The sequence below is a fragment of the Toxorhynchites rutilus genome, chromosome 2, assembly GCF_029784135.1.
Source record: "Toxorhynchites rutilus septentrionalis strain SRP chromosome 2, ASM2978413v1, whole genome shotgun sequence".
Taxonomy (NCBI): Eukaryota; Metazoa; Arthropoda; class Insecta; order Diptera; family Culicidae; genus Toxorhynchites; species Toxorhynchites rutilus.
Genome location: NC_073745.1, coordinates 180,415,638 through 180,428,194, shown reverse-complemented (window position 1 = coordinate 180,428,194; position 12,557 = coordinate 180,415,638). Strand labels below are relative to the sequence as shown.

The 12,557-nt window shown below is 38.8% G+C and overlaps 2 protein-coding genes across 7 annotated transcripts in view; both read left to right on the top strand.

Moving 5' to 3' along the window:
• The window catches only part of LOC129771477 (scavenger receptor class B member 1), a 132,128-nt gene extending 121,242 nt beyond the window's left edge, over positions 1 to 10,886 (top strand). For all 5 annotated transcript variants that reach the window (XM_055775159.1, XM_055775160.1, XM_055775158.1 and 2 more), the window contains one exon: positions 9,478 to 10,886. In XM_055775159.1, coding sequence (XP_055631134.1) covers positions 9,478 to 9,861 — 384 coding nt within the window. In that variant the 3' untranslated portion in view covers positions 9,862 to 10,886. The remainder of the gene's footprint in view (positions 1 to 9,477) is intronic.
• Positions 10,887 to 11,003: 117 nt separating this feature from the next.
• LOC129771476 (scavenger receptor class B member 1) overlaps positions 11,004 to 12,557 on the top strand; it is a 33,280-nt gene continuing 31,726 nt past the window's right edge. Inside the window, exons 1-2 of one of the 2 annotated variants that reach the window (XM_055775153.1) lie at positions 11,004 to 11,183; positions 11,275 to 11,398. In XM_055775153.1, the coding sequence (XP_055631128.1) occupies positions 11,329 to 11,398 (70 nt within the window). In that variant the 5' untranslated portion in view covers positions 11,004 to 11,183; positions 11,275 to 11,328. Of the gene's footprint in view, positions 11,399 to 12,557 lie in introns of both variants that reach the window. The other variant, XM_055775154.1, reaches the window with a different exon arrangement.

The following is a 12,557-nucleotide window of genomic DNA, read 5'->3' as shown; positions in this document are numbered from 1 at the left end:
GGGGCGTCGCAATTCAATCTGCGATACCGAAACTGTTCGAGCGACTTGTTTACTTCCACATTTACGAGCGCATTATTGACCGAGTTTCAGAAACACAGCATGGCTTCTTAAAAGGAAAGTCTGTTGTGACGAACCTTTCTGAATTTTCCTCTACCGTCACTGATTATATATCAAAAGGGTGCCAAGTGGACTGTATTTATACAGACATGAGTAAGGCTTTCGACGTGGTAGGAATAAACAGTATAATGCGCGCGGTTGCTGATTTCGGCATTCATGGAAAAATGTTCGAATGGATCAAAACGTACCTAGAGAGTAGAACACAATACGTAAAAGTGAACTAACTTTTTAAAATTCGAGATGACCATTTTCATTGGCACCCTAGCATACATTTTATAGAACTTCATTCATGACGGCGGAGAGTTATCTTTGGGAAACCGGAAAGATAACCGGAAGAAATATGAAACCAAAAATCTTCAAACTCGGAGGAAGAACGTTTTCTTCTGGAAACCTGAGAAGGTAACCGAGAGAATCCCTCTAAAACCAATATTTCCGGCGATATGTTCCGTTATCAATAGCGCGTACTCTGTATCGAACTTCAATTGCGACGGTGGAGAGGTATCTTTCTTTCGTAATAGCGAAGGAATACAGGTATTACAACCGTTCTCCTTAGGGGATTTGGACCCTCTGCTCTGGGTCTGAACAGTTTCAAGTTGTTTTTCGGACATGCTACTATATAGAGCCATCATTCGTAGGCGTAGTTTTTTATTTCACATTCTTAGTGAGTGCGAGAAAGCTAGCAACGGAGATGGTAAAAAAACAACAGAAATGTCAAAATTCGAGTCAAAAGGAAAATACAGGTGTATGGCACGATTATCGCTATCTCACTCTACCTACCGTCACCGCCTATCTCACTATCCCTCTGCTGTAAAAGTTCATCATCGACATCACGATACGTCAAATGGTGGTAAATTTTCACATCATGTTATTTAATTACTTGAAACACGTATTTCTGCCTTTCATTCAACCATATAGCTATACAATTCCAACATTATATCTGAGTTTTTCATTATAATATAAAGTTGTCTTCATAAACAATTTTCCTATGAGAATTTTTCATCACTTGCAAACAAACATGTTTTTGGTTTAAATAGAATACTAATGTGATATGGAAAAGCTAATTTTCATTCATAATTTTAATTTTGAGAACGTTCATTCCCACTGAAAATCAGCTATTCTTTGACGCCCCCTTAAACTAGTAAACGAGGCTCATTGCCGTCAACGCGGATCACTGTTTTGAAGAAAACAAATACTTTTGACGTTTGAGATGTTGACACCAAAAATATGGCGGGTGCCGTACAGCTGGTAAAATAACAGAAGATTGAGGTTAGGTTTGATACAGTGATCTACAACAGAAACCGTGTCCTCAATCAGGGCTTGAAAATATTGAGCTTGTTAAGTGATATTGAAAATATATTTCTATCAGTGTAACGCGTTTGTTTTGCTTGTCGATGCTGTTGTCATTCATTCGACGGCAAACAAATTTACAACTGTGTTCATTCATATTCATTCTGTGCTATCTGAGCTTTCCTTAAAGCTCGAGTCATGAGAATTCAAACTTATTCATTGCCATTGATTTTTCAGGAATGTTGTGACTGTTCATTTTCAATATCCCGATATGTGTGTGATTTTCTCATTGAGTCAGTGCCTTGCTTATTCAGTTATTTTTGAAGTTACTCCGAGAGTGCAACGCAAATCGGTGGCGCTGGCGGAAACGCCAACAAAAGAGCAAGATCTGCATACACACTCACAGCTGAGGATTGCATGGGCTTGGACGGCGAGGAGGCATTCTGCAGAATCGATCCGAGTAGCGAATGCAAACTTTGTCAGCCAAAGCTGGATGTTTTTTTTTTTTTTTTTTTTCTGTATTATAGTGACTTTCAACTCATTTGGCTGGTTCGTCACTTATACTTCCATTTTTGGAAGAATGTCGGGAGTGAGAATTGAACTCGTGACCTTTAGCGTGAGAGGCATGGATGTTACCACTACGCCAGATCGCCTCCTCGGGAAGCTGGATGTTGACATCCGCTAATCCTATAGCACAGTTTGATCCGTTTGCAAAAGGAAGCTCGAAATATTCCCATTGCGGTCGTGTCTTAAACACCACTATTTTATGTTCGTGTATTCGGAATATAAGTCAAAAATTAAATGTTTGAAATTTGAGTCAAGACGGTATTTTTTACATCGGAATTGAAGTCTTTTGAAGCATTTCTGACAAGCAGAATTGGAATTGCATATTCACTATGTAAAATGAAATCATTTTAACTGAGACCGAAACCTTGCAATCTTGAACAATCTAATTTCTTGTCACTAAAGGGTGTGTCACATCAAATTGCATCACGGAAAAAACGCTGTAGAAATTTAATTTTTAGGAATTATATCTTCAGCTTTCGCTTATAATCAGATAAGAGTGTATAGATCACGTTGGCCATGCTTCACTGTCAATTTTTCGTAAATTTGGAAAATGTCGAACGAAAAAGAGCGTCATGAATTAATCCTGCGCACTCATTTCGAGAATCCGGAGTTGTCACATCGGGACATCGGTAAGATGCTGGGAATCGTCCAATCCACGGTCAGCAGAGTACTAAAACGATACTTCGAGAACCTAACCATCGACCGGAAGGTGAAGAACGGCAAAAATGGATGCTCCGTCAGTGAAAAAGATCACAAGCGCGTAGTTAAGCAGTTTAGACGTGATCCGAGAAGTTCGGTCCGGGATGCGCCAATAAGCTGAATTTGTCAAGTTCATTCGTCCAGCGGACCAAGCAGCGGGAGGGCCTGCGTACATACAAGGTTCAGAAGGCTCCTAACCGCGACGAAAGGCAAAACATAGTGGGGAAGACGCGAGCCCGGAAGCTGTACACCGAAATGCTGACGAAGCCGCATTGCCTGGTAATGGACGACGACACCTACGTAAAAGCGGACTTTCGTCAGCTGCCGGGCCTGTTGTTCTTCTCCTCAGAGGACAGTTTCAGCGTTCCGGAGGAGATTCGCAAGCAGAAACTCTCCAAGTTTGCCAAAAAGTACATGGTGTGTACTTTCTCTCGCGGAAAGCGGAGCGCCCCCTTCGTGATTTTTTTTTTCCAAAATATATATTTTTATCAAGGCTTCTATGGCGTTAGCCTGACGGGGCCGGAGTTCAATATTTTAACAGTTTTTCTTATTATCTATGTTAGTAATATGTAACCGATTACTCGCGGTCGGCTCGAGGTTAGTATTACAAGTGTTCTCGTAATTGGGATGTTGCTGTCTCCAATGCTCTGTACGTGTGCCCGACACGGGATACTTCCTATTTGGATGCAGCTGACCATTAATCAGCAACGCCCCCCTAGTATGTACCCCATATCTAGCGTGGTGCGTCTTCTCGACTTGAGGAATCCAGGATAGAATGGTCACTAACCGGCGCAATCATCAGCTCGTGTAGAGTTGTCATGAGCGGTACAACCTTTGGCTCTTGTTGAATCATCAGTGGACTGCACAACCTTTGGCCCGTGTATCTGTAAAGAGTGTGTGTATGTATTGCGGCGACTAAGTAAAAGTTTATCGATCGGATAGGAGGGATATAAAACGGGGACACAACGAAGGAAACATCATTAAACGTTGACATCGGCGTTTCTGAGGAACAGGTATAGATGAAGCAGTAGATCAGGATCACGGCTACCTAAGATATCCCTGACGGGGATATCCGATTGTCTGCCTTTTGCTCTCAGTGCTCTAGACAGCTGAGAGCGAGCAGCATGGAACCGGATACACGACCAGACAATATGCTCGATGTCGTGGTAGCCATCGCCACAATCACAAAGATTGTTTGCTGCGAGCCCAATGCGAGAATGACCTTCGTGATGACCGGCACGGTAAACGGGCAGGTTTACCTTAAGGAGTGCCTACAGAAGCGCTTACTACCACTATTGAAGCAGCACGAGGGCCCGACCATCTTCTGGCCGGATCTCGCTTCGTGCCACTATTCAAAGGACGTGTTGGAGTGGTACGAAGCGAACGGGGTCACCTTCGTGCCAAAGGAAATGAACCCGCCCAACGAGCCGGAGCTTCGCCCAATAGAGAAATAATGGGCGATTATGAAGCAGGCCCAGGAAGCAGGCAGGGAAGAACCCAAAAGTTGTCAAATCGGAGGCGGACCTCAAGAGAAAATGGATTTCTGTTCAAAAAAAAACTACAACTTGACGTTGTACAGAACCTTATGGACGGGGTAGAGAGGAAGGTGCGAGCATACGGGCTTGGGCTCGAAATATGAATAAAAAGAAAATGCCAATAGTTGTTTAATAGTTTTTATTGGCGAACTGGGCGAATTTCTACAGCGTTTTTTCTGTGATGCAATTTGATGTGACACACCCTTTATTATGAGCATTCTGTACATCGTTATCTTCCTCAACGAATTTCTCCGTTTCGTCAGTATCCGAGAACGATGCTGATAGTGAATGAACTGGTATATTAATATCAATGAATGACAAAACTATGGATATTTTGATTTGCTCACATTCCGTGAACGCAGAACAGAACGAAAAAGAAAATGAACAAAACTTGATGAATCAACTGTGAGGGGCTTGCTGTGATTGTGAGGTTCGGCGTTGGTTCATTTTCGGTATCCCGAGTGCAATGGTATAATGATCGAATGTGGTCGGAAATTCAGTTGAAAAGATTGGTGTGATACAGATATTTCCAAGCACTGGTCCTCATGCACTTCAATTAATCACAATAAATACGAGATACCGTTCCGAATCATATTTCGGACGCTTAAGGCATATGATGCAGAAAACAGATCTAAACTTGATGCACACGTATTATTTGATAGATATTTTTCATAAATTAGTTCAATATGCTTTCAAGCTTTCTACTTTGGTACCTATTTGATTGAAAACATAAAAAAATCATCGAATTAAATGCTTTTCAAATGAAGCGAATAAGAATCAAACTTCGGACACTAAATCAAATTTTGGACACTTTATTTTGTAATTTTATGGACGAAAATTACATTACACTTGATTATATTTTATAGTCAACTGCGAAACACTTACCAAGCAATCACAGTAAACTGTTAACGATGATGAGAACTGGTGAAACACGGGGGAAAATTAAATATTTATTAACGGGTAAATTCTACGTGCTCACGCAAAACAAACGTCAAACACAGACGATAATGAGTGGTGCTGTTGATTTTTTTCCTACTATGTGATACTTCAAATGTTATTCTCAAATAAAGTGATAGTGAAACCTAGGGATCACTCTAAAGAAGCAATTGTGATATTTAATTTATAGTTATATCATCAGTGCATGAAGCATTTCAAGATATTAGAACAAAGTGTCCGAAATATAATTCAGAACGGTATTGCAAGTTTTATTCGAATAAAACCGTAATTTCTAGAGGTTCTAAAGATCTAGAAGAAATGTTCCTGAAATATTGTACAGTAATGTTTGAGTGGGGAGAAACGTTATTTTGATCTGCTCGAATGATTGTTTAATGTTTTTTTTAATGAACTACATATAAATACTACACGAAGCTTCAAAGGTAGCTCTATTTCTCAAGTCAAAAAAAAATTTTTTTTCAGATAAATCATAGTCGAACTTCTTAAAAAAAAAAAAGACGGGTGGGTAATGTCGGGGACATAACCGGAGTGACGTAGGACTATACAAAGGGGACAGCTTTTGCTAAATATATATTTAAAATATATTGTTTTATTTCCTTCTCCTACGTGAATACCGACCTATCTACCTGAAAAATGGATTAGTTTACTGTTTACTCTTTATGAACATGTTGGCGGTTCTGAAAAGAACCTTTTGTGTTGTGTTTTTGCTTTTTTTTACCAACTTTCTCAATTTTTTCTCACTATCTCATAGTTGATTCTTGATTTTTTCTGAAGGTTTTGTACTTATTAAATGTTCAACGCCGGGCATCTTTTGGCGTATGCACATATCGTACAATCAAAATGATGGCTGTGATAGGGAATGCATAGGTGGTCATCAGCTCATTCACTATCATATATTTCACTATTCAGCACATTACCGTACCTTAAACTGTGGTTTCGTAGACGAAAGAATTGTAAGATTTGTATCTCCGCAAACAAAGTAAATACGAGGGTCACTATTTATATTTCGGGAATAGGAACAAAAACAAATAGTTAAGCTGCGAATATATTTTTATTGTTTTTCAAAGTACTCGCCACGATGATCGATACACTTTTGCATGCGCTTAAACCAATTTTCAAAGCATTTATTCCAATCGACACGAGCCTTTTTTTTAGCGATTGTCAAATTATGTGGGATCCAACGTGAACATAATTTTCGCACAACTAAGTGTTCATGTAAAATCCCATATATGCTGGTGGAACTAATGCTTAGGGATGCCTCAATCTCACAAGAGGTTACATGACGATCTTGCTTAATCATTTCGTGCACAGCATCGATGTTTTCTGGCAGTACAGTCGATTTTGAACGACCTTCACGAAACTCGTCGGACAGCGAACTACGACCACGATTGAATTCACTATACCAGCGATACACAGTGGTTTTTGATGGAGCTTCATCGCCAAAAGTCAAATTAAGTTGATTGACGCACTCTTGTTGTGATAATCCACGTCGAAAGTCGTAAAAAATCATCGCACAAAAATGTTCACGATTCAGTTCCATTTTTTTGCCGAGACCAAACTTTCAACTAAATATAAAATGAACAAATAGCGTCCGTATGACAAAATGTTCTGAGTACGTTTATCGTCAAAAATGTTAAACTTTACGATGGAACCGTCAGATGGACTCACATGACATCAGTGTTGCCAATTCCCGAAATATAAATAGTGACCCTCGAAGAAATTAAAAAGAACTGAGGTTTTGGAGACGAACTCTACGATCTGTCGAGAATTAAACGAGCTATAAGCGTTCTGATAAACCAACAGTAAATTAACACAGGATTAAAGTCCTTTAAAATAAGAACAGAGCAGCAGGAAATACATAGCTCATCATGTTGCTCCTTAGTTATGTTTCTATACAATGCACATATAACGTCAGTCAATTTTCAACATCAGTTATCAACCAAAGAAAGCAGTTGTTGCTACCGAGAAAATTCGTCAATGCCATCCTGCATACAATGTGTTGTAATTTGAAGCCACTTTTAATTCGGAAACCATGCATGGGTTTGTGAAAACTGAATGATCAATCAGTTTATATTATATGTCATATTATGTCACTTTAGAATGCTTTGGTATTGTGAAAACTTTTAATAAGTCTTCTTTGAAAGGTTTAATGGCCCTGAAAAGCGTCGTGTTTTACGGTGGCTGGTTTTGCCACCAAAGCAATCTGTATAAACAATTTTTTTCCTTCTTCTACCTGCTGCCGTTTTGCGATTGCGTTTGCCACTCGCTGAAACTAGTTGTTGCCACCGAACTGAATGTGCTCTGTTCTGTAGACGGGTTTTCTTATTGTCGTGAGCAGCTTTGCAAGCCAACTCCAGCACTCCGGCGGCCGAAATTCTATAACCGCTATTAGGTATATTGTGATGTGAAACGATGCCATACAACCACACTGATTTACGTTTTGAAAAAGAATGGTATATTTTTCAGCGGATCCGCGCGTTTTGTACTTTAATCTAAAGAGTTTATTGTTCTGTTATCATTCGATATTCCCATCTTGTTCGGCTAAACCTTCCTGTTTAGCGATTGCGTTTACCACTTGCCACATATTTCACAGTTGGAAAATTTCTTCCCATCCAGCTTGTGACATGTTGTACAGTAAATTACATTTAATGCGACGTGCCGAAGCACCGCTCAGTGTCGCATTGGAGGCGATTTTAACCTGTAATTGAATTTTGCATTTGCGATGACAGTGGTACAGTGTCGACTTTCAATGTGGGGTCATAATTTGGACCCTGCACTCTATGTTTACAAAAATGTCCAACTAAATATGTCGCATTACATGACCGTCCAATTAGCTAAATGTCGAATAAGTTTTCAATCTGGAAACAATTTAAGAATTGGTGAAAATTGAATAATCGGAAAAGTCCCCAACCATCAATAAGCTCAGAACAACTGCCAAATTCTCATACTCATCATATCCTGAAAAACAGGATTATGAAAAAATCAATTTGTGTTTTATTATTATTTTGGATATTGTTTTAGAAAGCATTGAACTGTATTTCGTAAACTCTTTTTTGAAAGGTTTAATGACCCTGATAAGCGCCGTGTTTTATGGAATGGTTCCAATTTAGAAAACTTAGTACTCGTGGTTTTAAAAAAAAAACCATTTCGAACGCCCTCGATGCCGCCTTGTTCTGGATTTGCCACCAAAGCAGTTTGTATAAACAGCAAACTTTTTTTCTTCTGCGTCTGCCTGTTGAGGTCTTGATGTCCACCGAACCAAAGCGCGAGCAGTTTTGTCAGCCAACTCGATCACTTCGGCAGCCGAAACTCTATAACGGCTGCTAGGTGGACTGGTGCACTGATACTAACGCGCTCGGCCTAGCTACCCTTGCGGAGCAATTGGCGAATACACCTACGGGAAACTGCAGTCCAACACGGTTCGAGCGGGATTTTTCCTTTCCTTTCACTTTTCCTCCTTTGCCATGTCCAGACATGGCTGCTTGTGTTAGTTTGATGATGTGATGTGATGCGAAACGATGTGGTGTACGGTTTGAATGAGAATTATGGTTACGGAAGGAAGGAAGGAAGGTATTGTATTATAGAGACTTTAAAATTTTGCAGTTCATTCGTCTCTAGCCTTGAGAAAGGCCCTTTGAAAACTCTACTCTAGTCTACTCCAGCGCTACCACCTCCGCCCTCTTGCCTTGAGAAAGGCACTCGATCCCTCGCCGTCCAGCTCGTCCAGCAACGATGTTGTCCAGTCGGTGTCCACACAAAGAATGATCGTTACGGCAGCGGAGCGGGGATTTTTAAGCTGACTGGCTGGCTCGAGAATTACGCATGTGTGAGACTGCGACCAATGTTTCGTTCATTTTTTCTTTTTCCTTTCCAATCGTGCTTCATTGTATTTCGCTGCTGCTGTGGTTTCCCGTTTTGGTCGGTACGATTTGAGGAGCACAAAATGGACCAATCAAAAATGGGCACATAGTGCATTTGGACAATGCTTGATATTTCACAATTATTCAATTATTTATCTCAAGAAAAATGAAATGTTATTCGTTATGATAGATGCGTAGATATATTTCCTATCAATTGATGAAAAAACCTTTGCGATCTATTGAGAAATGCTCGAGTTATAAGCGTTCCAAATCTTGCATTTTTCCTACTTGTTCAGTGCCTAGATTTCCATTTCACCCCCTATATCTTCCGGTTAGACGTAGTCCTACGTCAAAAGATTCTACAGGATCCAGATTTCTTACAGTTTTTTAGGAGCAACTTTCAGTATTCGAAAAATATTATTGGCAGCCCTAAACATAACACTTTTTCTTTTCTCTAGGAAATGGGTACAGCACTACGAGCACGCGCCCGGATTCAAATCAATCTGGCGGTCAGTCAAGTGGTCGACATCAAACAAGTGGCGAACTTCCCGGACATTGTTTTCCCGATCTTATGGTTCGAGGAAGGCATCGATTCACTACCGGACCAAATACTCGAGCTAATGAAGGTCGCTACAACTGTCCCGCCGAAGGCAAAATTCGTACTAACCATTGTACTGTTCGCCGTTGGAGGTCTCCTCTTCGTAATTGCTGTTTTCTGTTTAGTGCGTAAATCACACCGACAAAGCACGCTACATCTTGAAGGATCAAACTACCTGGCAACGGCATCAGTTGACCAAGCCAAAAAGAAAGCCAAACTAGAAAACGGTAGCCACACAAATTGATTTTTTTTTTGTTGTGGAGGATGTGAATTGTAAACAGTACGAAATTGTATTTATTTAGACATGAAGAGGTCTGTGAGGATAACATGCTTAAAAAGATTGCTCAATTTTTACAATTTAGAAAATTCCTCTGACGTGCAAGCTATGTGAAAATCGATTCAAACTAGATAAGAATACATTCCGACAACTATAAAAAACGAACGTAATTTCGAAAAAAAATTCACCAGAGATATGCGAATATATTTTTTCCCATTTGTCACTTCTTACAAGGTTACTATCGGTTGCAGTATCATGAATCCACTTCGATTTATAGTGAAACTTTCAACCATTATCAAACAAATACAATGTGTACGTAAAGATTGTGGAGAACTTTCTAAACAAATGTTGTCACACTATTGACAAATTTCTTCTACGCATTTTGATGCAATGTCTATCGTCATGGCATTACCACAACACATTGTTGCTGATCAGATTCAGCCGAAAAATACCTATGTATTATAGAAGAACGCCTACAAATTTATTGCTGGTATTGACTCAAGAAAGTCCTAATATAATCTGCAATATAAAACTATTCGGTTTTTGTATAGAAATACTAGATTCAATTCTTTTTTTTTGGTTTCCCAACATGCACTCCACACCATCTGGGAGAAGTTTAGAACTCAAACTTTAAATCAATATTTACCTTTTAAGTACCCGTAAACTGTAACGCCATTTATTTCCAACGTTGTGTCGCGTTGTAGTCGAGATATGAGAAAAAACCCCTATGGATTTAAGGTCTACCCTATATAAATTTTGATATGATGTATATTTCTACGAGTAAGGTATTGACTCTCTAAAAGTGGTGGCAAAGGTTAGGGACAACAGACTGACTTGAGTGTCATTGTAATGATTCATAATTATTTTTTATACGGTATAATGGTATATCATCGGTCTGTGGATATCATTCTTAATAAGTTAGAGCGATAATGTGTTGATAGAGCAAAACAAAAGAAAAAAATACAACAATAAACGAACATTTTGTGATATAATCTGCCACTGTATTTTGCAGCCGATGACCTCCCTAATTATTCATTCAGAATTGCACGACTATATCTATGAAATGCTTACAACTCATTGTAGACTTCCCTCTGTATAGTATACTGTAATACAGTAAAAATGTAGTTTAATGCCAAGCTGTGGTGCATTTTACGTTGTGTTATCAATCAATGTGATTGTAGAAGTCAGAATTAATTCTACTCATCTATCCATTATCCGTTAGACGCTCAAACGTACAGTTGATTTGTTTTTCTCAGTTCGGTTTCTCGCGTCCTCGGTTGATGATTGAAGTGTGTGTTGCAAGTTAAACATAAAAACAGTCTGATTTTTTTTGAAGCGGTATATGTACTTACGTAGGGATTATTCAATTTTTCTATCCAGGATCGATTACCAAAGAATTAAAGGATCAAGATTATAAACACGCTAAATGTGTACATGCCAACGAATACAATGGGAAAAAAAGATGAACCTACGGAGCAATCGACAGAAAACCCTCAGCGTATTGGTATGTTAGGAAACAATAATGATGGTTACTTCTTCGGAATTTTGGATAAATTTCGTCGTATTATTATTATCTACATTTGTTCCTGGAACAATGAAACATTATCAGTCATACCACTCCCAATATTAGTAAACACGTAGTAAAATGAATCGAATAATTAGGGTAGAAGTACCCAGTGTTGCCACACGTACATATTTATCTGGAAAGGTACAGATTTTTTCATTATTTTTGGTACAGATTCTGTACGGTACAGAGTACAGATTTTCGTCAAAAAGTACAGATTGGTACAATTTTTTTCCGCGTGGGAAATTTCTTACACTTTGAGATCAAAACGTTTGATTAAACATCGTGACGGCAACTCGAAAATTTTAATAAATAATAGGATGCAATTTAGATTCAGAAAAACTATGTATAAGCATCAACAAACACACGAATGACTTGCAAATGTAAATATAGTTGCAACGTATTTGTAGTAAATACATGAGTATTGTTTTCATGCTAATAAAATAGACTTTTCTCCACAACGAATATTTTCGATGGTACAGATTTTTGGAATAAAAAGTACAGTTGAGAATGATTTTTAACCCCTCTGGTAGAGATTTAAATGCGACAACACTGGAAGTGCCTATCATCGCAATAGTACCTATTATGGTGATACGAGTTAGTTTTTTTTATTGGTTTAGAAGACATATCTTACTTGATTCCACGCAAAACATTGTTCTTTTGTTGAAAAATTTAGTTTGAAAAAAGTGTGTCCCATTGATGCTTGCTTCATAGCATTTTGGTAAGGAATATGCGGTCGAAATAGTGAGATTTTTATGCTGTGAAGTGGTTTTTTTTATGAAAACACAGTGTAGACACATACATTACAACCTTCTTGATGTTGTGATTCGACCAATTTATACGAGTTTATAGAAATATACACATATTTTTGTATTACCATAATTGGTACAATATTACATCTACGTGCCAATTACCGCAACATCGAAAGCCGTTCCTCGTTCCTATTATGGTTGTACGTTGTTATGCTATTATGGTTGTACCTCACGTTTTCACACTGTGCTATTGCATATCATAGGGCGCTTTTGAACGCTCAGTAGTGCAGTGAAATAGCATTATGCGTGTCCGACCGAAGCATATATGTTTAATTCACTCTGTTGAA